Raw genomic sequence first — 27,434 nt, forward strand, 5'->3', positions numbered from 1 at the left:
GGGCTAATTTGTATTATAAATGCATTGTTTTAATTATGAGTTGCGCTTCTAGCGACTTACTGATGCTATTTCGAAATCTACTGTAAATTGTGGCGCAAATTGGTCAGATTGGCGACTGGGAAATTTCTTTTTAGATTTTCCACATACTCGTACACGATTTAATATTCCTTTTTTTCTGGGCACTTGAAAATGCCATGGTCGGGTAATGTATCATGGACACGGGATTGCGTTGTCATTGCATTTTCATTTTTAATTTTAATTTAATGTAATGCACTTGGCAGTTTTAATTGCGCATTACCCGGCGAAAGCAGGGCCATAAATTCGTGTAGTTGGATGCCGTAAAGGCCATTTTACAGCTACTTTTTATTGGCCGCCACCTCCCTTAAGCCCCACCCACTTTTCCCCCCTTTTCCCCTTTGCCCTTTTACCCCGCCACCCATGCGATCACCCATTCATTTTTGTCCTCGCTAAGTTTTGTATTTTTCGCTTTATTTTGTTTGTGTTTGCGGTCGTTTGCCGATTTTGCTTGCCAAGCCAGGGCTTTCCACTCACACTCACATGCGGGAAATTCTGGGCGGAAAATGGCAAAAGAGGGGGGTGTTGATGTATGCACAAACATGAAACGCCCGTGGCCGCGATGTTGAACACTGCGTTAACGAGGCGGCAACAATTTTTGACACATAATTAAGTTTTTATGTTTAAACGCGTTTTTGGCCAGTGTCCGCTTCCATTCAGCGTAAATGGTTTCAGTAGGGTTCGGAGATTTTCGGGGGCATAAAAAGAGGTTTGTCTCTTGAATAAACAAAAGATTTTCATTTGGGGTACTTGGTGCCGAAATGAAAAGCTGTTTGGCGAAACAAAAGAATGGTAATTGGACTTTTTCGTTTATTTGGCACTCAGCATCCTTTGCTTTCATTTAAAATATTATCTTTATTATCCTAGCAAGCAAAATATTTTCTCTACCCATTTTTACCTTTTAATTGTGCAACATTTATAAGCTTAGATCGTTTTTAATACACATTGAATGGCTTTCGCATTTCATTACACTTGCAGTCTGAAATTCTTGCAGAAGTGAAAGAATACCTTGCTGCCACTCAATTTATTTGTCATTTATTGCCACCTGCGATGACGTCATTAGTGGTTGAACAACATAAATCAATAAAGCCCCAACAATGCATAGAACACTCAACATTGAGCAGGTGTCATTTGGCCAGATGACTGTTGGCAGGTGCCATTAACGGGGGAATTCCATGAGCTTTTCACCCGAGCCAGCGACATTTCCATCATTCTCGACATTCGCAATAAGAGGAATTGCTGCCCATAAGTATTGCAAAATGGAGGTGGCTCACAAAATGAAAATTATACGATGTCAGGGTCTAATTGGGTTTGCTAGATAATAACGCATTGTAAGTCACATATGAATATACGACATGAACTATTATTAGTTATATTTCAATCCTATTTCTTTCTGTGCACACTTGCATACAGTGCACACTTAGCGAGGTGCTAGTTTCCGCCTCCGCAATTGCACACATTGCGTATACGCAGCGCGGGCCAAAATTACCAAAATGACACAATCTAAACGGAAATAAATTCGGCGCCGCATGCGGCAAAGTGCAAATTTTGTGTGCTGGCGGTGGAAACTCACGAGTAGGTGTGTCGACCAAAATAAGTTGCAGCCAGCGGACACAATGACCTTCCCTCCGCCTGCCGGGGAATTAATGGAAAATGCGCGAGAGGAAAACTCGCTGGCGAGGCACACATTTTCCTCTTATCAGCTGCACATTTCGAAATTGATGACGCCACCGATGAAAATGCGAGGAAAATCAAATAGAAGCAGGCCAAACCATTGCATTCGCCATCTAACATAGTTGCTGTGTTCGAAAATGAGCTTTTCCTCGTTGTGAAAATAAACGTTTTTCCTTTTTTTTCGTTTTAGAAAAACGTTTGCCAAAAAGAACGACGCGAAATATCGCCATAAACAATTATACAAAAAAATATAGGTACACAAGTGCGGATAAATATCGGAAGAGATTGAAGATTGAACGAAGGAGCATATGTTAACTATAAACAGCTTTCGTTGCGTTATGGAAAATTATCTACACTCACGTCCCGGCTTCTTCGATGTGTTTGTACATAAACAAACTCATCGAATTGTTTACACTCAAGTCGTAGAGCGTAAATGGCCAGAACAATAACAATAATAACAACAAAGAGGAAAACGAGGAAAAGCGAGAAAATCGAAGTCGGAATGGGAATAGCAAGTGCACTTTGGGCATTGCGCATACGCAGCGTTGACAGCCATGGAATTAAATATGCGAAATTATTTATACATCTGTCTTGTAAATAATTAAAAACACACCGAGCACCGAAGGCGACATGAGTAACAGTTTATTTCTGGTGGCCAGCGTTTTGTTCAATTTCGCTAAATCAAAAATAAAACCCACGCGACGAAGGCGAAGGAGAAGTAGAAAGAGCGCGGTGACTGCATCTCGGTAAACGCAGAATAGCCGGCTATATATCTATATATATAGCCGATGTGGCCCACATAGCCCCGACCGAGAGCCGGAGAGCGCCAGCGGAATCTCATTGAAAACAATCGCTATTTATAGGCCTTTGGGAAACCACCTGATAAATGGAAATTCTCCGCCAGACGCCCCGAAAGACAAACGCATTGTGTAGTACGACTTGATACGAAAATGTTTGTTTTAGATTCCCAGTGCTTAGCGCTTAGCTCGCTTTCCCATTATTTACATTTCCCTGGTCGTAGTTTTGTATAAATTATAAGAAGAGCATTGATGATAATCTGGGGATTTATTGGTTATTTAGTTTGAGTTTCCAACTTATTTGCAATGTGTATTAAAATTATCAAATGAAAATATCTCTTATAAATGCAACAGTTCTGTGAATAAAATACAATACAATATTTTTTTGTTACCTCTAGTATTACACCCTGTATCTAGCTCTTTCCAAAACTGAACTCCCTGTTTGGAACACCAAATGAAGCAGATGAAACCAACTTCAATGGACCAGAAACAAATTTTCCAGCCAAAAGAGGGAAGAGCAAACAATTGCAGTTTGTTTACAATGCCCAAGGAATTTTCAGTTTTATGCAACCCATTTGCCCACAGCTCCTCTTCATTTTCCGATTATTTCCTTTGAAAGTGTGTGTGTTAGTGTGTGTGAGTGCGTCTGTGTGAGTGCGTGTGTGTGAGTGCCTGATTGTGAGTTTGCTTTGGAGTGCATCTGTCATCTGGCGACTGCACAATTAAATGCCCGTTGTTGCCGTCGAGAGCGCTGAAACGGAATACAATGGAGTTGGCTTTGCATGCGAGCATCAAGATGTCTCCCGGATCCCCAGGATGCAACTTGTCGCTGGATTCCCAGCGCCCCAAAGGACAACAATGGCCAAAGTCAAGCTGCGAGTGCAGCCAGGCAAAAGGCTCAGCAACACACACGCGCTCTGCACGTAATTGTTTCTCCTATTTTTTTTCAGCCTCTGCCTGGCTGAGTCCTTTGACAGCCCGGTTACAACGAGATAATCTGCAGCAATCTGGAAACGGGAGACTGAAGGATCTGGAGGGTCCTAGGCGCACATCCCTTGGCTTGCGTTTCAGCCAGCTGCAGCGCAAAAAGTGCTGCCTACTTGCAGGCGCAAATTACACAAATTTGTGACATTCCTTGGGGTGCAAAAAACACATAAAATGCAATATGAAACTGTTGGGAATGCAAAATTTGTGCTTTTCAAGAATTGTAGGTCACTAGACGGGCACGAAGTTCCAAATGCTGTGTAATTGCTAGAATAACTAAATAGAATTCACCATGACTTATTCCTAAAATTATATTTAAAAGAAGCCAAGTAGTCTAAGAACCATATTATTAATATCGCTTTGTATTGCTGAATTTCATCATAGAACGACCCAGTTCAAAAGAAGTTTTCTAGGAACAATGAAACTCCACCGCAACGCTCGTGGCAATTTAATTAAAGTTTAGAGAAGGGGCTGGCACTCCAGACCCCGGGGGCTTGAAATCGGAGGCTCCTGTCGTGGGGTGGGCAGTTGACAGGACTCAACTCAGCGCCGTGTCCGGTGGTACATCGTGCATCCTGCCGTGGCCTAATCGATACAGCGCGCCACGGGCGGTCGCCTGTTTTGCAAATGTGCCACAAAATGCGGCAATTGTCAATCAATTTCATGGAAATTATGTGCAAAGGGGGCAGAGAGGAGGCAGGGCGTTGAACGGCGCCTGTCAGTGGCAAGTGAGCTGAAAAAAGTGTCAGGACATGTGGCTGAAATCCACAGGCAAATAGAAAAAGATGAAAAAACGGGGGGAAAAAACCTCGCCACTGCCAACTGGCAGCTCCGCACTCGAGACTCGAGTAAACAGTTTTTGATAATCTCTCACTCGAGTGCCAAACACTCGGAGAAAAGTGAAAGAAAAAGAAGGAAAACTGAAAATATGGGAAAAATCAACCAAAAATTTGAAGAACATTTTCAAGCGTCACGAATGACGGCAATGATAAGTACGTCAATGTTGTTGATGACTGCGTCGAGTGTGAGTATATGGCAGCAGCTTAAAGCCTCAAGTGTTCTCGAGCGGTGCACACAGATACAGCCAGCACACACACACACACACACACACTCGCGCACTTAGGCACTTGCACACTCAAACAAGTCTGTAGATGTGCAAATACAGGGGTAATGCCTTAATGAAAGCACGTTTATGCGCAGCACACTATGTTCTTACGATAATGTTCTTAATAACATTATGAAAATAAAGTTGAACCAATAAACTTAAAATAAAGTAAATTGAATAGTTTATATCGACCGATTAACTTTAAGTACTTTGCCTAGAATAACTGATCATAATCTAGCACCACGCATAAACATTCCACATAATAGCCTTAAGTGCTGCGCTGAGCCATTTCAATTGGGTTTTTCAGTAGTGGGCCTATTAGACCTAATGCCTTTTGGGATTTGGCTTTAAGCCGCTCGTTTTGCGGCTAAGCCAACTTATGTCTAGTGGCGGTAATTTGCCATTTGCCCTCGAGCACATATATATTTGCATATTGGGGAATTGGCAATGTGTACATCGATTAATGATGATGAAGCCGTAACAAATACGAACAAAAATCAAAGCAATTTATGAGCAATTGGCCGTGTTTTATGAATCGCAATATTAATATTTATGTTTGTAGCTTTCGGCCGCTGTATCTCATCGCACTGATCAAACAAACAAATTGGGAATTTCTGGGCGGAAGTTTTTCATCATGAAAAATCACTCGACTGGGGAATGCGATCTTTTCTGGCATTCCTGTAAACATAATTTCATAATTTTTACGATAAGTACTGACTGCAATGGAAGCGCTCGTAAAAACTGATTTGTATATTTATAATTCAAATAAACATTTAAATTTTATTGATTTGTTTGCAATCGCCGCGAGTGCTTATGTTGATTCTAGTTGGAATTTTATTGGCAGGAAATCCATATGATTCAATTGGACTATCAGCGGGAGGCATACGCCAAAAAAATGACGAGGCTCTTAGCGAAATGAATTCGAAAGCTTGGAAAACAAAAAGGATACGTCTGTGCGAGTTATTTATAGCACACGGCCGTAAATGCACCCAAAAGGTAAATTTAGAAAATTACAGAAGAAGGAGCATCGCAGAGCAGCCAAGTTTTCCACTCAAGGTGCCTGAAAATAGGCGAGGATTTTCCCGCTCTTCCACAAACCCCGCATTTTCCATTTTAACGGTGACTGGCAGAATCCTCCGCTGGATGGGAATATATTCGTATCTACACGCCCACAGAAACCTGCGGCTGAGTGCTCATTAAATAGTAAAGGACATGCCCACACAAATACAGAGACATACTGCCACACACACAGGCGCACACACACAGACACACAGAGCGGTGGAAAGCGTGCGGTGGAAAAGCTCGAGTTACCGTTGCAGGCAGCCAACTGGAATCGTTAGCACACATTGACCGGGCTCAGACACTATTAATTATTCGTGGCCAGCCTGACCGCCTCACTTCTTTTTACCCCTGGCCATGCAGCAACAGGAAGCATCCTGTATCCTCCTGTATCTGCATCCGTGGTGCCGCACCTTGAGTGCAAATATGGCCAGATACAAGATACTCATGTCACTTCACCATGCAACTCACACAGATACTCGCAGTCACCTGCGGCCGTGTGCTACTGTGTGTGTTTGTGTGTGTGTGTGTGTGTGTTCTAGAGCTGCCCATGGCGCATTTCGCTTTTAGTTTTCGCCGGCGTCCTTTCAGTTAAAGTGCAACCATATATTGTCGCAGAACTGACTTGCAACATGCTCGTATGCATGCAAAGTAACTACCGGTACAGTGGAGCTTGGAAATAACTTTTAATGAACATATTTAATCAAATGAAACAGTTGGTGGAACTACATTCCATTCTGTAGCTTTCATTTAACATTAAATTAGTAATTACAATAATAGTTGCTTGCCGCCAAGCTCATCAAATAATCATGAATTGAAAGACACACCAGAGATTTCACCACCAAGTTGGTAATTTAATAAAGTTAGTGAAAAGTTTAACATGAAATGCTTTCATTATGCATAGCTGATAGTTTCACATAATTGTTCATACAATGCCAGAAGTTTTTCATTGCTTTAATTTTTAATAAGTTCAATTAAAGCCAGTGAGGAGGTGCTCTAGATATCAATAGCTTGTAACATGGCAACTTTAAGTTTCAGCTTTCCACTTAGTGGGGCCAACCTGTGCCCCCCATCGAGCACATGACGCTGCACATCCGCTGCTGTGGAAGGAGAAGTCGAGGGAAAAGCAGCAGCAGATGTGCCATAAATAAACCAAGACAGTAGGACCAAAAACCCGTGGAGTAAAAGCCATTGCCGTAGACATTTCCATTCCCAGCTCTAACAGCTCTACCAGCTCCATCAGCTACACCAGCCCCTCCAGCTCCACCAGCTCCACCAGCTCCTCCGAAACTCCTCCGTTTTTGCGCCGCAGGAGACGTGAGACGTAAAACAATAGTGAACAACGGCGGTGCAGATAAAAGTGGCAGCGACACAAAGCGTGACCATTATCCCAGAAGGACGAGAAGGGACGGAGTAAGGTGGATTTTTAACACGAAATTTAAGCCTTGTTTCAGCCTCACAGATTTGTGCTTTTTTGTGCACCCAAATTTCTTTCTGGGTGCTTTTTGCCTGCCTTCGCTTCGCCAAGGAGTGCAAAATTGTATTTTTCAATTTCCTTGAGCGGCTTTGATCTGGCGCACAGGCCAGGATGTCGCCTGCAAAAAGCGAAAACTTTGCGCCAAGTCCTCGAAGCCTCTGCCCCGGTTTTCTCGACCATAGAGCCCGCCATTTTCCCCGCCGTTTTCCCCGTCGTTTTCCTCGCCTTTTTCCCATGTCTTCGCACAATCGTGTGCAGATGACAGTAACAAGTTGGAACAAAAAGCGCCAGCGCTTTTAACTTTATTAAGATATCACAAACATACGCAAGGCAGCCATGCCACGCCCACTTTCCCAGCAGAATTTTTTTTTAATTTCTAGAAATGACAAGAGAAAGGGGTTCACTTAATTGAATCTCGACGCCATTAAAAAAGAAATATGCCCCAGTGTGAGTGGAGTGCAGAAAACTCATGTTTAGGTACTTATCACTTGGGTGGTGGGGAAAAAACCGAGACAATCATGAAGTTTCATTACCATTTCGTTGATAATGATGACGCTAATGGTGGCTGCAGCAGCCTTGGCATTTGCCCCTCCTATTACCACCCCCCCTCAGTCAGCAGCAACCGCCAAGAAAAGCGGAAAAGCGTGGTTTTACTGGAAAAGTCGTGGTGGCAGCTCGGATGCAGCCAAAAGATTTCCAGAAACTACACTCCATGAAACTGAGTTTAATTTCGTAATGAAAGTTGCTTGAAGTCGGCAGTGATTGATTATCAGGATAATTACTTGCCTGGCCTTTAATTACCTATTTTTAGGCAAGTTACTTAAGGATTGTTTTGAGTTTGTATTGGGGTCATCAAATCAATTATATGCAATTATCAGGATATTTTATAAGCTAAGACAAACAGTAATTAGCAAATAATAAATTAACCGTTCCATTATGAAAGTCCACTGCGCATAAAATATAAAAACATCATTAGTTTTCAAGTAATTAGTAATTGACTTCCTTGTTGAAACTCATTTAACTGCGTACGTTTTTCTGTGCTATTTTTCCAAGCTGAAAGCTTCAACTCGTGAACAATCAATTTCAGTATAGCTCTCAGCCTAATTAAAGTTTTGTTTTACCCTTTTACTTTCCGTCCCCTGACCAAGTTTACTCTCGGTTTGCATTCTATTTTCTGCATTATATTTATTTTGCCCGTGGCATTTGCAGTCTTCTCTGTCCATTGCCGTGTCATTAGAGGTGTACCACATCGCACATCGTGGCACAGCCGCAAAAGCAATTGCATTTGAGCATTTTGCCACACATTCCCGGTAATGTTGTGTGTTTAAGTGCAGTTCTCCGTGAACAATTACCCAGCAGACAGGACAAAATGGTATGGCTGAGTGGGCGGTAAAATCGAGCCACCCACATAGAGGAACAGTCAAGAGGCAATTAGTTTCAAGTTGTTGCCGCAAACATTTCTTGGCTGGCCATTTAGCATAAATGCGCTGGCACTTCGGCCAAAACGAGTGGCGGCCGCCTTCAAAGTGGCCAAAAAAAAAGTGGAGCCAAGATGAACACGACCCGCAATTAATCTTGCACAGTTCGTTCTTTTCCCGCTCAGCGATTCCATGCTAATGAGCTCCGTTTTGGGAGGCCAAGATTAATCGCATTGCGTATACGTCGCGTTGCTCAGGAAATCGATGCGTAATTCCTTAGGCGTGAGCAATTGGCACTCCATCTCGGCGGCAAATGCAATCCATTGGAGGCACATGAATAAATAAGCCAGCAGGCTTCGGCTTGGAAACCGGAACAGGCTCCAGAAGTCTGTGACAGCCTGGCAGGAAACTGAATACACCGAGAAAAATTGTGACCCTAAACGTTGGAGTCCTGGGCGTTGTATATGAGGAGTGATAAGACATCTAGGGTTACCCATCTCAAATATATTATAAATGATAATATATTCCACCAGATATCGAAGTTCCTGCCTTTCAAGCGCAGATTTTTTAAATATATTTGTTTCTAACACAAATTTTTCTCACTGCACAAGTGTTTACCCGTCTTGACCCGCTTTGCCGCTCCAGTTCTCCAATTGAAAGGGAAAATTTGTGGCTCGCTGCCGTTTTCTTGGCAGCTCTGCCTTGACAAACAGGGCTCGGTGGAAGACCAAAAAAAAAAAAAAGGAAGGAGGACAACAAGCCCCAAAGTTTTGACTGCTCCACGATTTTCGGCGATTTTCTCTGACATCTTGCCTTAAATCCAATTGTGTTGTCGTCTGAGCGCCGGGTAACGCCCACGCCAGAATCTTGCACCTGCAGAATGCAGAATACGGAATACGGAATACGGAATATAGAATGCAGAATGCACTTTGCGGCCCATGTCAGCAGAGCGGCGACTTTTGAACTCCCACGCCACTCCGTTCCACGGAGAAAGCAGAAGAAAGTGGACGGAGGAGGAGGGGGAGTGGCATTGCATGTGTGCCAAAAACTACGGGGCAATAATATCCGTAGCCTGCGACTCGCTGACTGCCACTGCCATTGATTTTTATCGCCTCGGGGAGCTGCACAAAGCACAAGCTCAACTCGCGACTACGACAAGAAGTTGATTTGCCATGCCCACAGCGGATTTAAACAGTGAAGTTGGAAAGTATGTGGTATCGTAGATACCCTAACTCATACAGCCATTTTCAAGTCTTTTAAAAGCGACATAAAATCCTACTCCTAACCTAGTTCCGCAGCAAACAATTTCATAACTCAATGCAGCACTTACCAGCAAATCAACTCCACTGCCTACTTTATTTATGCAAAAGGGTATCGCTGGCAAAAACAAAATCCGTTTTTGTAAATCATCAGAAGCCCACTCAGGCAGGATTCAATGGGCTGATGCACTTTGCTGATGGGCTGGCAATGGGCCTCCATGGGCCACCACTTACACCCTAATACCAGCCAGGATATAGCGTACATACTCGTATATCGCGTATTTCTAGGGCCTGTCGCTGTTTGTCATATGCGATTCGGCTGCTTGCCAAATATTGATTATGTGCCCCCAAACATGAATGGAAGCGCGCTTCGCTGACTCCGCTCAAGTGGAGGTGGAGATGGAGAAGGAGGTGGATTCCGGGGGACAGGGACACAATCCGGAGGTCTGGAGTACGGAAAAGGGGCGAGATAAGCCAGAACTTTGGCGTATGCACGTCATCAGGACGAAAAAAAAAGCACATCCGGGATAACTAATGTGCAAGCACAAAACTATAAACGAACGGATGGATGGCGGATTAGTAGGGTGGCCTCCAATCCAGTTAACAACTTTAATGGGCCAAATAAGCGATGCCGCACTTGGCAAACGCTGATAAAAGCCCAACTTGTCGACCTAATGGGCCATGAACATTAACAACTACAGGCAAACTTTCACTCATTCTTCAACTATTTCATTGTTTGGTGAAATACCAAGAGCTCAATGGCTGGACAAATCATTTAAAGCCACAACAATTTATACATTTAAAGCCGCAATTTACATTGGGAAAAACTGCTGGTAAATGCGCCAGAAATGCACCGTAGAATTTTTCATTCAGCATCGTGCTGCTCCTATTGCTGCCATAAAAATGTCAGACTGCAACGGTCGCGTATTTATTTCGACAGTCCGAACAATTCATAGCTTTTAACTGGCAACTGTGCAAAGATAAATAAGTACAAGCGCGCAGACCGAAGTCCAAATTTATGGACAACCTTCAGGACCAACTTTCCGCCGAGTGGCAGTCAAAGATATTGACTGGATCATAACAAAGCCAAATAAGTACAAGTGTGCTGTATCTATTTTGGTTCGCAAAGCGTTGCAATTTGTCTTCAACTCAGAGTTGGTACTTTTCAATGAAATCACATAGTAAGCATTAAGAACAAATCAAAATCAGTTTATTTATAAGTCGTTTTATTAGTATATGCAAGCCACTGATTTAAATTTCTTACGAGTGAACAACATGTTTGTCTACTTCGAATTTAGCATACGCTGATTTGCAGATTATGCGAGAGTGTTTGAGTGCACCTGCTGCTTTTTCCACACAGCTAACAGGCTTTTCCGCTTCACTAGCTCCAGACAATCCCAGCAATCCTGTCAATCCCTTTGGAAAGCTTTCACTTGGCCAAAATTGGTCTGGATGTGGGCCACGCCTTCTGAGCACGGAAACAAAATTGGCAAACCATTAAGAAGCGTGCACTGCTGTTGTTTACACATCTAAAGCAATTTTATCACCTGCGAACAATGTTTGGACTAAGTATACTTTATGGCCCAGCCTCGCCCAGAAGAATTTTCCCCATAAAGTACCGAAACATTGCCGCCTCTCCCCACTTTTCCCCGCTTCTCCCTGCTGCAGGTGAAAAGGCCCCAAAAAAAGGGGCGAACACGCTCCGCCTTATCACAATATTTGCGACACATCCACATCGCTTGATTATTGGCTTGTCAGTCAACTAGCATGAGTATTATATTATTTTTATTCCTTATCTAGGTGGAAGGGGGCGGGGGGATACCGCATAGGTGCCATTAAGGCCGTTTGACAAGCTGGGAAATGTGTTTGCGCAGCTCGAATAATTGTGGCCGATTAAAAGCCCAACGCAAAAGGGCTCCAACTGTGGAACTGTGCAAAACCTGAGCCAGTAGCATGTCAAATTACAAACGCTAATTGACTCGTAAAGTTGCGAAAAGTGCGGCACGAGCCAAGTTATTGATTATATTAGCATAAATTCATAAAGGAAAGTATGCAATAAATGCCCCAAAGAAATAGAACATTTACTGAATTTACCAGAGAATTTGCTGCACAATTCCCTAGCCCTTCTAATTACTGCATTTTACTTAAAAATAGTTCATAACATTTACTCACCAACTAAAGAGTATTAACTTCACTCGCGTCTTGTCAAGGTTTTGTTAGGGGTTTTGCTTAAGCTTTGATTAAGTTTTTGATTTGTGTTTATTTGTTATAGCATAGGAATATATTTACTTTACATTTTCCAATTGTATTAGGAGAATTTGTATTTTAGGGAAAATATTTGTCACAGACACACACGCGCTGGAAAACAAAGAAAACTCACATTATTTTACACTTTTTTTTTTGTTTTGCAATTTTGAATGGTACACTTGTTTTACTCGGCGCATTAGCATTATGGTAATGCCAGTCCTAGTGCGGACTTTTCTTTTCCGCCAGCCTATCTGTCTGCCTTTGGGGCCTTTTTTGCTTTTTTGCTTTTTTTTTGTTTTAGCTTTTTTCCTTTTCCCCGTCTGTATTTGTATGCGTACGTATTTGGTGTATTTGGGTGGTACACGCCTTACTTCACCGAGGGGAAAACACTTTTCTTGCGGCCCCGACACTCACAATTCAAATGAACTTCAATTCGGTATTATATTTTCTGTTGTTTTGTTTGCTGTTCCATTGTTTCGATTTTATTACACATTTGGCGTGCCTGTGGAAAATGCGGTGTAAATGTGTGTGTGTGTACGGTGTGTGTTCGGTGTGTAGTGTGTTCGGCGTGGCAGAGGGGACAGGATGGGGGGCGTTTTCCGATTTTCCGCTGCTCACGCACACAGTTTTTTCCAAGCACAGCACGCTCCAAAGTCTAGCCACGAACTGAAAGCGTCGGGGAAACTCCAAACTCGAGCAGCAGGAAAAGCGGAAAACCGAGAAGCTTCCAATGTCAATGCGAAGCCAATCCTTTGTACGAGGAATGTGTTATTTTGGAAGGCCCAAACCTCCTGGAAAAGCCTCGCTCTCGCGTCCTCTCTCTCACTCACTCTCTCACTCTCTCGCTCTCTCTCTCTCACTTTCTCTGCTGCCGCTGGCTCGGAAAATTCGCTCTCTCTTATTTGGGACTTTCCTCTCTCCCGCTGGTTTGTTTTCCCTGTTGTGCGTGCGATTTGACAACTACATTCCGCCCCAAAAGAAATAAGTTTTGAAGTTTTCAAAGTAGATTTTCACTTGCAAACTTTAATTAATATGAATGTCTCGCAGGCCCACCTCCTACTTATATGTTTTCCGATCTCGCTCTCTGTTTTCCTTTTTGATTTTCCTCCTTTTCGCTGGCTTTTCATTTTCTGGCTAAATTTATTGGCCGTGCGGGCGTGCTTTTTTGTTAAAAATAGCCGCCATAGCCTCGCGATGCGTCGGCAGCCTCAGCGACAGCATCAAGTTCAGATGGGTTCTATTTTCTTTTTTATATTTTTTTTTGGGAGGGGGTGGTGGTGGTGTGTCTTCATGGAGAGAGAAAGACAACTTTTGACCTTAGTCAAGCGAAAAGTGTGCTGTGCCCACCTGTCTTTGCTTGTGTGTGTGTTTGTTCGTAATCTTTTAAGCGACTAATTGGCCAAGTTGCGTTGTGGCTGCCAAATAATTCAGGCAACTGCAACTACTCGGCTAATTACGAGCCATGAATGAATAATCAAGGGGAGACTTTGGCCCCCAATTCAAAAAACAACAACAGTGCAGAGCTGAGCAGAGTAGAACCCCCCGGAAAACCGAAACTGAAACCCTAACCCCCCAGGAAGCCCCAATCGCTGGCACATGAATTTATGATTTCGCTGGCCGTGTTGTTATTGCCTTTATGATTATTGCGACGCCGCGTCTGTTGTCTGGCTTTTCCTATTCAGACTATTCGACTATTCAGACTATTCGGTCTATTCAGACATTGCAGACTTTTCCCGCCTGACGCCAACTAGCAACCCCCGTTTAACCATTGTCAATCATATGACCCTGTTTTTCGGTGCTTCGATGATCTGGTGTTTTGACTCCCGTTTGGCAATTTGTTTTGTTACCCCGACAAATGAGTCTTTGTAGTTTTTGCGACACAACTGCCCCCAAAATGCTGGCTTAGCATTATTAATGTCCTGTGACCCCAAAAGAAAAAAAAAATAGCTACAAATTCTTGGAGTTTCCCGCACCAGCTTCTGTTCGAAAGAAAAATCAATTGATTGACTCCGATGGCCACATTTTCTGCACTTTTGAACGCGTCACTAGAAATTTTAGATTTCGGATTAGACGTTTCGGCATTTGTGCTTTCTTTTGCTTTCTCCTCGCAAATCTCTCTCTTGTCACACTTGATTTATTTTCGAAATTTTTAATTTTTCCTCATTGACTTCTTGGCATTTTTTCACGACTTTCCGCGCACACACAAACACACACTTTTTTTCTTCTTATTTTTTGCCTTTTCGCCAGGCCAGTAGTTGCATTCGGATTGGTAACAGTTGCTGGCCAGCCGCCGACTGACTGCCCAACTGACCAAGTGACCAACCGACCAAACAGCCAGCCAAACACGAGGCACACGACGTCCACCGAACGAGGCGTCCAATGTTAAGTATACGCCGTGTGACACACGACCGAACCGAGTCCTCAGGCACCAGAAAGCCGCCAGAAAGCCACCCACCACACGTCCGTTCTCAGCTGTGGCCCAGCGCTTTTGAGAGCGTTCCGCCGGAGCCACTGCCACTGCAGCCGGATCCGGCGCTGCCGACACCTCGCCGACGCCGTGGTGAGTTTCTCGACCAGCTGATGGCCGATGAGCACACGGCGTTTCGAAAAGCCACCAGAGGCGGTGGGTCTGGGAGAAGCACTAGAGCAAACGGGGGTTAAAAAGGGGAATGCCAGGTGTTTGGTCTAAACTTTTAAAGAGAAATAGCTTACTCCAAAATACAGCGCTATTATACAGATTATATTGATAAGAACACATGAATAACAAATTAGTGATTAAGCTGGTATACTTAGTATCTAATGTTAAGTAAGCAGAAACTATTCACAACGTAATTTATCTTCTCAAATGATTGCGTCATATTCGTGTGGAGTTTTTTTGCAATAAAATATCATGTAGCCCATTCAAACTTATTAAGTTCGCATTATTTATGGGCGTTTAGTTTAAATGACAGGCGTCGACGAAGGAGAAACATATGACGGTTTATCGTGCTGAAATCAGAGGCATATGGTTTTCTTTTGTGCTATCCTGTTTATCTGAAGGACATGTGGTGAAAAGTTCCTGCTTCCCTTCACTTTTCCCCGCACCTTGGGTTTTCTTTGGCCGCCTTGACCAGTCATGAATATAAATTATGCCCTAAGTGACAGGAGGAGGCAAAACAATCATAAAAGACATCCCTACTTTTTCGATTTTCAAAAATAAAAAATTTGACAAAATTACTTTTTCATTATTTTACACATGTGTATGGGAAATTTTGTTACGAATCCAACGACCTATGGCATTCCACACTTGGACAACTATTTTTACTGCTATCGAAAAAAAAACGGAAAATTTTTGATCAAAAAGCCAAAAAAAAATTTTGTTGTAAAAAATTGATTATTTTTAATCGGCGTTTTCGCCATAACTTGGCTTAAAATGGCAGCACAGCTAAAATAAAGACTGTTTTGTGCTGCTAATTAACATATCTAAATGTGTCTATCCCTACTTTTTTGATTATCGAAAAAAAAAATTTGACAAATTTTTAGCATTTTCGATAAGGGGTACCATCATCAAAATTTGCGAAAAATGTCCAAAAATTAGCATTTCAATGTATGTACATGGATCGATAGGGAATTTTGTTACGAATTCAATGAGGTATGGCATTCCACATTTGGACAACTATTTTTACTGCTATCGAAAAAAAACGTATTATTTTTTATTAAAAAATCGAAAAAAAAAATTTTAGTTAAAATCGGATATTTTCAATCGGCGTTTTCGCTATAACTTGGCCAAAAATGGACGCACAGCTAAAATAAAGACTGTTTTGTGCTGCTAATAAACATATCTAACTATGTCTATGCCAATTTTTTTGATTTTCGAAAAAAAAAATTTGACAAATTTTCGCATTTTTGATAAGGGGTACCATTATCAAAATTTGCGAAAATTGGACAAAAATTAGCAATTTTATGTATGTACATGGATCGATAGGGAATTTTGTTACGAATTCAATGAGGTATGGCATTCCACATTTGGACAACTATTTTTACTGCTATTGAAAAAAAACGGATTATTTTTTATCAAAAAATCAAAAAAAAAAAATTGTTGTAAAAAATTGGATATTTTCAATAGACGTTTTCGCCATTTAGTTTAAATGACAGGCGTCGACGAAGGAGAAATAAAGACGGTTTATCGTGCTGAAATCACATGCATATGGTTTTCTTTTGTGCTATCCTGTTTATCTGAAGGACATGTGGTGAAAAGTTCCTGCTTCCCTTCGCTTCTCCCCGCACCTTGGGTTTTCTTTTGCTGCCTTGACCAGTCATGAATATAAATTATGCCCTAAGTGACAGGAGGAGGCTGTTATGGCAAAACAATCATAAAAGACACCCGGCGAATCGCTTTTAGGTTTTAATAGTCTTGCTTTGCGCAACGCAGCGAATGGCGTTTGATAATGTATGCGAAAACATATTTGCACATTATTTTATAAACTGTTGAAATATTTTAGTCATAGAATAAAAGAGACCTTAAATGTCAGATAAATGTTTAATCAACAGATCGTTGATACGTAAGTAATGCGATTTTCAAGTGCCTTACAGATGGACAGGATTGTAAAAGGTGCTACAAATTATATAAGAACTGAAATCATAATAAATAGTTATAATATGCTTAAGAATGGCTGTTTTTGTTTTGAACATACAAAACTAATAACTATGCTTGCTAATAAATAAAATTCAATTGAATACAAACAAACTTGTTTCATATTACTCAGCTTTTGACAGGCAACAATCGAAGATCACAACCAGGGAAGCGATTAGCGCGCGATTTACTAGCGTTTTCGAGGCGGCTTCGATGCGTTTCGTGTTTTGGAGGAGAAACCTCATAAAATAAGCCGATCTTTATGCAATAACCATTACGTCACGGGCAGCATTTAATGTTCGGCGAGTTAGTGGGCCGAAAATAATGCGACAGAGGTTCGAATAGCCCGAAGCAATCGACGGATTTAATGGTTTCGTTGGCCAATCGGTGGCATTGACTTGGTAGACCCAGCCCCTAATTAACCCTTTCGCAATTGCAGCTAAGCCCCAAAACGGCGAAGGCGGTGGGAAGTTGGGGGTGTGGTCCCCCCATGCGTTACATACACGTACATATGTAACCGCGTTAGTTTCAGGTATCAAATGATATCTTTGGTCCCGATACCTTGGGCTCGGAGTTTGATTAATGGGCGGCTTAAGTGAATCTCAAATCGAATCTGAGCCTGCTCGGCCGGCAGACTGATGAAGTCACTAATTTGACTTAAAAACGCATTAAATACCATTTTCGATAAGAGCTCGGAGCTCCCCATATCGTGATTTCGGCGAGGGTTTTCCCGTACTTTTCTGCCCCTCGGTCTAGGTCGCGTCTTTGTGAAAGTTGTGCAAAATTAGAGCCAAAAAAAAAACCAAAATTAAACGATGAAACCCATAAGGCGACGGATAAAATTCCAAAAACGCCTCGGAAGATTTGAGAGTGCAAAGCTTGTGCTTTATGGGACATTGCCTATTGGCAATCAGCTGTTAACATAAATAATGTTCGAGATTGTGGGGAGTGGACTAAGGAATACCCTGTGAGTAGGTCATGTGAGCTTACTCATTTTTGTTACTAAATATTGACTTTTATCAATCATTGAAATCATTCATTTCTAGAATATTCTAAGTTATATACAGTATTCGTATCTTTAAACCTTTTTCCAATAAAAAGTTTAGTGGTGCTTTTTTCTAAAAATATATGTACACACATATTATAAATATTCAATACTTTTTTATAAAGTGACAGAGAAATTACTGCTCAGCGCTTTCTTATTTTCACTAGGCTAAGTAAATTATTATTAGTAATGAAAAAAAATAACCAAATAAGTAAATTAGCAAAAGCAGATATCCCAATATACCAATTCTGGGGTATTCTCCATAAATTCAGCTTTGGAAATGGACAAAATTGATTTAAATGCCTTTGCCGTGAGACAAAATCGTAGGTAACTCCTACAATTGTGCGTGGTCTTGGCCATTAAAAGCCTTTTCTTGCCAACATTCAATGTCTGGGCCGGAGGCAGCGCCAAATCAAATCAACGGCAGCCGTCACAAATCTGCGACAGATAAAAGCTGTTAAATGACCTTCATTGGCCATAAAAATCCAAATTCATCGGCCGAACAATGAGCCGTATCTATGGGCCAAAACCGGCGGCAACGACGAACAACAATTGGCGAGCAGAAAAATTAACAATTTAAATAAATTCACTTTATTGCAGCTCGCATATTGGCGACAATGTAAAATAAACAATAAATGTGATCAATAAATAAGGCCCACGTCATATTGAATGGCTCGAACCACTGGACTTCCGGTCTTGAACCGGGCCAAAAAAAAAAATGAAGAAAAAGAAAACCGCACATATCATATTATACTATGTGGCCAACGACATGAATCACGGGCCAAAAAGTTCAAAGGCTAAATTGAGCGATTAGACTGGGAGATCAGAGCTGGCCATATCTTTTGGCATATGGCTCTGCTCTGACCCAAGCTCTGCTTTTCTCTGCCTTTTTTCCGAGTTCGCAGCTCTGGGCCGCTGTTAACTTGGCTAAGACCGCTCAGTTGGCTACGAGCTGCCGCCGTGAGCATTGGCAAACGCGTGAAACGGAAAAAACGATAACGAAATCGAAAGCCCAAAATCCAAACATCAAAACATCAAAAACCGAAATATCCGCGCACTTCGGTACGTGTTAAGTTTTTTAATTAGTAGAATTTTCAAGTGAGTTCGGTGGCAAAAAGAGAAAATAATTCACTGAAATACAAAGAGCATAGCTAAGCTCAGCAGAAGTGCATAAAGTGATCAAAAACAATATCGAAATACTGCTGCAATTAAAACTGCAAAAAACAAACCAGTAACCTGCTCACTAGGTTAGTAATTAATAAAGCAAATAATTTTATTCCCACCGTAAGTTAATAAATTTCATTGGTTCGTCTGATTTATTATAGCGCTAGATTGTTTTTGCTTTTTGTTTTTTTTTGTATTTGTATTCACTTGTAACCAAAATGTTAGGAAACCAGCAAACACAAATTAAATCAAAGCGATCACAAAGCAAAATCCACAAAAAATGCAGACAACACTTTGGGTAAATACAAACAAAATATAATCAAGTGGGGAGAAAAAACCTGGCCGCAGCCTTGAAAAGTCGTGCTTAATTTCTTAGCTAAATGCAGGCATAAAATATATGTTTAAAAAATTATAATGAAGCCCAGCTATTTGTCTGCCTCCAATCGAAACCATTGCCTTAGTCCCTAAATTAGCTTCAAATAACCGAGCCTCTTTGTGGTGGAAAATAATGCAGAGAAAATAATTTCATAGATTTATTATTTTAAGGTATAAAAAAAAGCTAGACAGTAAGTAAGTTTCCTATGCCAAAAACTGAATAAGTGAAGACAATAAGCACTTATTATAATTAAATAGCTTTTTTATTAATTAGCATTTCATTCCGCTCTTTTTGTAGCCCGCTAATGCTTCAATTAGTTGCCAACAAAATAGCTTATCCCTTGCAAAAGTGCCAATCTGGTGAATAAGTGGGAATGTCTGGGCGAGACAAAGATAAAGATCCGACAATCGATCATTACTCAGGCGGGGTATAATCAATTAAATATAGATAGATGATTTTGCGGCACAAATCATTCAAATAAATTGAATAGAGCCCAGCGATTTTGAGCACTTAATTTCGGAAATGGAGCCGCAACCAATGGATTAGCCGCTAAAGCTTGGTCAGAGATCTTTAACAATTTCATTAACTTTTGGCCCGTCGGCCTAATGATGTGCAAATGGCCCAAAACACACCATAAAACACACAGCCACTAAAGTTGCCAAGGGAAACAATGCCAAACAACTTCTTTTGGCTGCTCTGTGATTTATGAGCCGATCGCCTGGCGCAACTTTGGCATCGGGGAAATACCAGCAACACTCGTACGTGGGTGTAGCCATGTGCAAGACTCCATTAGCAGATCGCAGACACTGAATCTGGCTTCGGTGCACAGAAGAAAACATGGTTGGAAACGTAGTTTCAAAATATCTAAGCTGTTTTAAGCTGCAAAGCGGACTTCAAGAAACATAGGTTTGAATAAAAACTGTAAATAAGCCTAGCTTAATAATATTGAAACTTATAAACTTATAATTAAACACGAATTAAACTTATTCCAATATAATAATTTCCTTTTTTTTTTTCATACATTATATATTATTATTATTATTCAAATATTTATTTTTTGTGTACCTGATCGGACACTTTGTCATTGGCGCTTGATTGCTGACTGATTTGTTTTGCTTGGCTCGTGCAAAAGAGCCTGTGATCCCGGAAATCCTATCACAACTTGTGGCAGGTGTTTTTGTATCGTTAGAAATTCCTATTGATACTAGAATGTTCACTGTTTTTACAGGCAACCAATGCCTGAGTGTTAAAGGCAATTGCCATTTGTTCTATAAATAATTGTGGTACACATTTTATTGAAACTATAGCAGAACTTGACACGAAATCCGGTTTTTACCATTGACTGTGACAGCACTTGATTTGATCACTTGTTACCATGCTATAATAGTAATTAAAATATTTGTATAACATTTTTAGTTTATTTTAAGCTCGAATTATGTCAGCTGTTAATTTACGTTCAATTAGGGAATTTTGAATTTTTCCAGATTTTAAGAGTAGATTTTTATACGTGAATAGCTTTGGGATTTTCACTAAGCTAACTCGTATAAAAGCGTGGTTAAGTACTGAAAACCATTCAGTTATCTTTCAGTTTCGGCAACAAAAACTTCTTTTAATATTAAATATATATTTTCTCTAATAGTTGGTAATATATCACTTTAAAAACGCGACATTTCTGGCATTGATCTTATCTTAAATTGTCTCTAACTCTTCCAATTGAATTACCGCCACTTTAAAATACCGCTTAGAAGCGCTAATAAATCATTAAAGTTTATAAACATTGTCATTAGCTGACAGCTCGGGTTGCCAATTGAGAACGCCTCACAATGCATGGGGGCGTGACCAGTCCATTATCTCCGCGGCGTATACTTAATCTACGTATACTTAATCTTTTTGTCTTGAGCTTGTTCGTCACTTTCACTTTTGGCAATTTATATTCGCTATTTACGGCAGTTGTTCGAGTTGTTTGGGTTTTGTTTGCTCAAGAGACTGTCGGTGATGTAGTTCGTGTTTAGGTTATTGTTTTAGTTGTTGATTGTTTGAGTTAACAATAAGTCCAAGTGAACTCTGGGCAACAAATAAGCACTTTGAGGCATTTCCGCTGCGGAAAAACCATCAGTTTCTGTCTGTTTTGTGTGTCCCAATGGAAATGGTGTGAAAAATGGTCGTGTATTTGCCATTTTATGCGACTAATATTTGGCCAAATAACTTATGGCAGTTTCTCTTTCGCTTCAGATTTCCGAATTCGCGTTGAAGACAGTTGTTGAATCGCAATCGAGTCAAATGCAAATGCACATCGACGGCGAATGAATTGACAATGACAAAAAGTATTAGACGTCCGCCCCCCTTTAGTTGTAACCAAGTTCTCCTTACCTATGTGGTGAGTATCCCCTATCGCAGAACATCTTAATATACCTCAAAGTCTTTGTTCTACAGATACTAGCTTATACAGTAGCCGCCCACAGCTCGCCCCCGCCATGTGGCCTCTATGGAGCCCCGCCTTGCCAGTTCCTCCCGGCGCCACCTGGACAAACGCCCACCTGTGCCCGTCCAGGAAAGACGTACTGCGAGCACGCGGATAACTATCCCACGTGAGTACAGGATCTCAAGGGACTAACACTGTTTAAGTGAGATTTTATTTCATCTTCATTGGAGAATCAACTTAAACCCTAAGGGTTCCAAAAGGAAATAGGGAATATAGCTAAGTTACTAGGCTTACACAAACCACATGTTAACTAATCACAATTATGTATTCTTGAAAACTAAGACAGAATCTTCAGAGTCACCCAAAACTGCATTCCATAAACTACTAATTAAAGTTGAAATTAGCGTACTGATTTCTAAATCAAATACCGCACAACCAATCAGTGTCATTACCGTAAGCATATGAGCAAAAATATCACAAAATGCATAAAACAAAAGGCTTGGCTCCCATCAATATTCATGTCATTAAAATGCATTTCAAACAAATGTTTGGCCACGAGACAAATTCGGTTCCAATTTAATTCGCTATAGAAATCGAAACTTGTTCGCTGGCATCGCATTAGCATAGGAGCATCGAGTGAGTATCTTTTGTGGCTGCTTCCGCGACAAGCTCTCAGCTGCTCAGATACTAAGATAGTGAGATACTCAGATGGTGAGATACTCGAAGTGATGCGGTTTGGGTGCTTCTGCTCTCAGCCTGCAGGGCGAATGCCTTGACCCAATAAACTTGAATTGACAGTTCAAGACACTTTTTGTTTGGCTCCTACTCTAGCACTAGCACATATGTAGTATCTGGCGACTATGCGACGACTAGCCGCGTGCTTCTCGAATATTTATGAATGCCTCCAATGAATAATAGTGTCTTCGGGGCATCATAAGTTGCTTGGACCGGCGTTTTGGCGCGTGAGCCAGGGTATTTTGGGTGTGCTTCAGATTTCCTCGCAGAACAACGTGTTTTTTCAATGAATAAAACATGCTGCTTATATTGATGTTTTAAAACTATTTGTGTTATATATCTGATAAGACTTGGGATTTTAAGATATTAACATTCAAGTTCGGAATCCAAAACACATACTCAGCAAAATAAAACCAAAAGGAATATTTATTACATTTTGGTTGTAATTATGAACAAAATAACTTACTTAAAACGAATTCTTAAGTTCTTGTCATAGTTTTAAGTCGCTGCAAAACAGATTCCAATGAAAGAGCATCTGTTATTCACCACATTGCCCTTAAAGTGCATCTTGTGTCTTACGTGTTCAAAGTTGGCTCTCCAATGTTGTAGTTTTAGCTGTTTGTTTATCATCCGCCTTCACGCGACTGGTTGGCCATGTTTGTTTGTCTATTTTTAGAGCATTTCTTTGGTTCGCATTTAAATAAAATGTGCGTTAGTTGGTAATGGTAATGCGAATGGCTTGATAAGCCTCGGCGCCGACGCGGCAATTAAATAGGCATTTTTATTACAATGCTTGCATTGGAATTTCTGTGTGTTGCACAATTTCCAAAAAATTAAAGTTATGGGGAAGCCCCAAGCGGGTTTTTTACTAAATAAATATAGCTGGGGTCTTTTCCGCCCCTTAACCCTTACCTTTCTCTGCCTGTTTTTGTGGCACGTGACGTGCGTGCGATGCCTGTTGATAAGAAAAGTTAAATAAACATAAAACCGAGACACTGCCAATTTATTATTTACGATGTCTGCGCCTCCCAATTTTTTTCTGTTTTTTTTTTTTGCTTGCCCGGCGGCCGCATATTAATTATGATACTCATATTTGATTTGGCTTGGGCAACGCCGCAATTACCATTTCCATACCAATTTCTGGCACTTGTCAGTCAGCCGCTCTGTGACTTGCATAATGTGCTGGCTCCGACAAGTGGCGATGCTTTCCCAGCCTGTTAACCATCGCAGCTTGCATCACTCATTGTTTCCCACTGCACGCAGGAAAAAAAAAATCTGAAAAATAAGGTCATTTTCCTCTTGTTATGAGCACACAGAAAACAAATCTTTGCAACCCGTTGCACTTACATATGTTATATTGTAATATTTTTATACTGAGCATCTTTTTAATGGTAATAACAATGAGCAATTTTATTCTATATTTTATAGGTATCTCATCAAGAGCCTCGTTCGAAAGTGGGGCTATGAGGCCGCCACTCTGTTGGTGGACGAAACGTGGGAGGATTTTGCGGCTGTGGCGTGGCACGATACTCCCGTCTTCTACGATCCCAAGTCCATCTTCCCGCCCCGGGATCCCAATGCCCAGGACTTTAATGGATATAGTTACCAGACACCGTTCGCTGGTAATGCCCAGAGGCCGACTGGCGGTGGCAACTCGCTCTTCGCCAGCACTCCCTCCACGGAAGCGCCCACGTGAGTACTCGATGGGGATATGAAGAATATGACCAGCAATTTAAGCTCACCTGTTCCGCTAACTGGGTTTTAATGTTGTTCGAGGTCTTTATTAAGATTCGATTTGTTTGCACCACAGGAAAGAGAAAACTTTGGCCCAACAATGCAGATCTTGACCTCGAAAGTTGTATTACTACAATGAGTTCATCAGTGGCTTTTAAGAACCTAATTAAAATTGTATTACTTTTAACACAACTCACAAATGCAATGATTTTCAAATTAAAATTGGTGGCGTGAGGCTTTGAAGCTTTTATTAGATCAAATATATAATTGTTATGGTATTTTTGTATAATTCTATATCCATTTTAAATTTTAAGGTACCTTCTGTACACCTCCTCCGGTGGAGGTCATCGCTCGGGCCATCGTTACAACTCCCAGGGCGGAGGCACCTCATCATCTTCCGGCGGTCACGTGTACTTCAATCACGGCGGCAAATCGACTCCCTACAATGCCACGCTCTGGCTGAAGCGCTTGGTCAGGGATCTCAGTAGGAAACAGAAGCAAGCCGACGAGGTTAAGGAGGAGGAGGTGGTGCAGCCGGAGGATGAGCAGACGGAGGCGGCCAAGGAGCAAGACGACCCGGCAGAGGATCACTCACAAAGCAAGCGCGATGTCTCGCTCAACATGGATCTCTTGGATATTGTGGGCGTGGAGGCGCCCAATCCGCTGAAAAAGCGTTCGAGGACAAAGCGCCAAAGTCCGGGACGCTCCACCCTCTGCCAGACGACCTCGCAGTTCATCACCCCGCAGGCGGCACTGAATAGTCGCGGCAACTGGATGTTCGTGGTCAATGAGCAGAACACCGCGCGCCAAATGGTCAAGGCGGAGCTTTGCGCGTAAGTACTACTTTGGGGTTTTTGGGAAATCGATGAAAGCGTATTTAATGGGATGAAAAATCAGTTTATTCTTGTACGTTTTTCTTTTTTATATAACTTAAGCCCTCTCCATATCAACAGCCTTATTCATAATTCAATCTATCTGAATATATTCTACATACATTTGACACATGGGTGGTGTCTCGGCTAAGCGCGCTGTGCACCTGAGCACTGCTTGAACGTTAACGGTTTGAAGGCATGATATGCCTTATTTTGAATTTTCATTTGCATAATATAATACATTTCAATTCAATTCAAATTTGTATAATACTATTAATTTACATTGTTACCCTTTGAAAGATCGTTTCTCGCTTCACTGCAATCAGTCAAAAATTCTATATTGAAACGATAGAACTGGTAAGGGGCCTCTATGAATTGTTATTTTTGAAATATTCGAAAGCATTATGAAATAATGTGAGTGACTTGTCCAGCCAGCCGAACTTAAAGTAGCCTTTTGCGCTCATTACGCGGATTTATTCCTCCTGATCCTATGGTAACCCCTTAACGAATTCGGCACTTGTAATCAGTGGCTAGGTGTCATGCCAACCCCATTTCAAAGTTATTAATTCGCAGCGGGCGTCCGAGGTTTCCCCCTCTCATATTTGTGTGTGTTTTTGAGACTAGGGGAAGTCCCTCGTCGGTCATCTCTTTCTGGCATCTATAGCTCTCCCTTTCGCATCGGGCACGTGGTTAGTGCAGGTCGAACTAAGACCGTTTATACGGTGTCATAATTGCGGTTAAACGAATTATCACACCCCGAAAAATGAGTGAGAAATACCAAAGCAGGGCACCGTCTGCCATTAGGCCATGTCCTTGTCCGCCGTTTGTTTCATTCCCCTCTGCTTGGTTCTTCCCCTTTTTATTTTTATTATTTTTTTTTTTTTTGATGCGTGCGCTACTTGAAAAACCTTTCCACACTCATTCGGAAAAAGCGCAAACAAATGGCAGGACCAACAATTGGGGTGAGGTGGTTTCTGGGCTCTGGGTTCTGGGTTCTAGTTCTTTGGGTTGGGTCAACGTTGCCCTAATTGTTGCCCGTTCGTCCCGCTCCCCTTCCCCTTCCGCGTTGCCAATGCCACTTGTTGTTGGTACTGAACCCGGTACTTGGCGCAATTTGTTTAACGAAATGGAGTACCTACGCAGGCGCGCATAAATCTTTGCCGACGAACAGCTGGGAGCAGAGCTACACACAGAGAAATACGAGTATATTTGATATTAAATGTTTTCATAGCAACAGTAGGAGTAAGTGCGAGTACCAGAGCACATTTCTTGTAGTTGTGTTACTTATATTTTGAAAACTGGTTATCTTTTGTTAGGTATTCCCGTGCTTGCTAATATTTATTTGCAGTGCAGGGATTGTACCGTTGCTGCTTCCGCTCAGGCGGCGACTAAGTCTGCGACTCCTTATCAATTACGTACGATTCCCGTTTTAACGAGTTCGTTAAACTTTCAACTCTGGTCCGCCTTGGTCCGCCTTAGTCCGCCTGCAACTGGAGATCCGCGCATTTCCTCCTTCGAAGGAGTCGCAGCCGGCGCTCCTTATTTACGGCCAGCGGCCCACAACTAAATTCTGGGCAATTGTTGATTTTTAGCATTTGGTATTTCGCATTCGCATCGGCACTTATACCGAATCCGTTTATTTTCCAGCTCGAACACCTGCTCGAACCTGTGCGAATTGCCCAACGGCTACAACTCGAGATGCGAGCAGAAGTTTGTGCAAAAACGCCTAATTGCGCTCCAGGGCAACGGGCAGAATCTGTACACGGACACGTTCTGGTTTCCCAGTTGCTGTGTCTGCACGATAGCCGCCAATTAAGTGTGTCCAGCGGACAAAGGACGAAGGATGAAGGACACTATACTCTCAGCGGCGATTTTGGCAAATTCATATCTGATAACTAAATGATACTAAAACACACACACACACAACACCCACACACGAAACACAAAACACTCAATTATCTGTCTCATGTAGTTACACAAACACACAATGTAGTTCTTAAAAAAGTAATTTAAAATCGAAAACATCGAGTGAGGCGTGCAAAATTGGATTTATGCCCACACAATCCCTTTGAGTTTTGCATAGTAGCATTAGTCGTACCCTGTGAGCGACCTAATGGATATCAAATAAACAAATATTCAAGGCGATGCTTTTTCAAGTTAAGCAAAATACTCTTTTTATTTTCGCATGAATTAGTTTCATGGGTAAGTATAAATGCAGCATGCACCAAGTTAGACTCATCATATAATTTAATCAAATGGATTAACTGTATTTCCATTCATCTGCAATAATTAAAAAGTACGCATTAAAGCTAGATGAAATTAAAAAGGTTCATTCAACTCCGGTCAGTGCAACAAAAGTCCATAAATCCGAGTAAGCTT

General features: G+C 41.6%; 2 protein-coding genes across 21 annotated transcripts in view; one reads left to right on the forward strand and one right to left on the reverse strand.

Moving 5' to 3' along the window:
- Nucleotides 1-14,601, reverse strand: part of LOC120449557 (potassium voltage-gated channel protein Shab) — a 58,836-nt gene extending 44,235 nt beyond the window's left edge. For 4 of the 18 annotated variants that reach the window (XR_006356486.1, XM_044006092.1, XM_039632090.2 and 1 more), the window contains exons 1-2: nucleotides 14,310-14,327; nucleotides 12,021-12,206 (exon numbers count right to left, since the gene is read on the reverse strand). The gene's annotated coding sequence lies outside the window, so the exon portion shown is untranslated. Of the gene's footprint in view, nucleotides 1-12,020; nucleotides 12,207-12,717; nucleotides 12,750-14,068; nucleotides 14,086-14,309; nucleotides 14,369-14,550 lie in introns of those variants that run through there. The other 14 variants (XR_006356484.1, XM_044006096.1, XM_044006094.1 and 11 more) reach the window with 10 other exon arrangements.
- Nucleotides 14,602-17,778: 3,177 nt separating this feature from the next.
- LOC120450007 (protein spaetzle 5) lies at nucleotides 17,779-27,203 on the forward strand. 3 transcript variants are annotated; one of them, XM_039632724.1, is made up of 6 exons: nucleotides 17,779-17,807; nucleotides 21,525-21,669; nucleotides 21,726-21,880; nucleotides 23,878-24,141; nucleotides 24,498-25,016; nucleotides 26,703-27,203. In XM_039632724.1, the coding sequence occupies exons 2-6, from the start codon at nucleotides 21,607-21,609 to the stop codon at nucleotides 26,869-26,871; spliced, it is 1,170 nt and encodes a 389-aa protein (XP_039488658.1). In that variant the 5' UTR covers nucleotides 17,779-17,807; nucleotides 21,525-21,606; the 3' UTR covers nucleotides 26,872-27,203. The 3 variants fall into 3 exon arrangements, with proteins under 3 accessions (XP_039488658.1, XP_039488656.1, XP_039488655.1); XM_039632722.1 differs by having other exon boundaries at nucleotides 17,806-17,924; XM_039632721.1 differs by lacking the exon at nucleotides 17,779-17,807 and adding an exon at nucleotides 18,707-18,999.
- The last annotated feature ends 231 nt before the right edge of the window (nucleotides 27,204-27,434 follow it).

This window comes from Drosophila santomea, chromosome 3L, assembly GCF_016746245.2.
Source record: "Drosophila santomea strain STO CAGO 1482 chromosome 3L, Prin_Dsan_1.1, whole genome shotgun sequence".
Lineage (NCBI taxonomy): Eukaryota > Metazoa > Arthropoda > Insecta > Diptera > Drosophilidae > Drosophila > Drosophila santomea.

What these genes read in the sequence shown, in the direction of transcription:
- LOC120450007 (XM_039632724.1), top strand. Translation starts at nt 21,607, where the DNA reads ATGACAAAAAGTATTAGACGTCCGCCCCCCTTTAGTTGTAACCAAGTT. An exon ending in AAGTTCTCCTTACCTATGTG is followed by an intron (nt 21,670 to 21,725) that starts GTGAGTATCCCC and finishes TTTGTTCTACAG; the next exon opens with ATACTAGCTTATACAGTAGC. An exon ending in GTCAAGGCGGAGCTTTGCGC is followed by an intron (nt 25,017 to 26,702) that starts GTAAGTACTACT and finishes TTTATTTTCCAG; the next exon opens with CTCGAACACCTGCTCGAACC.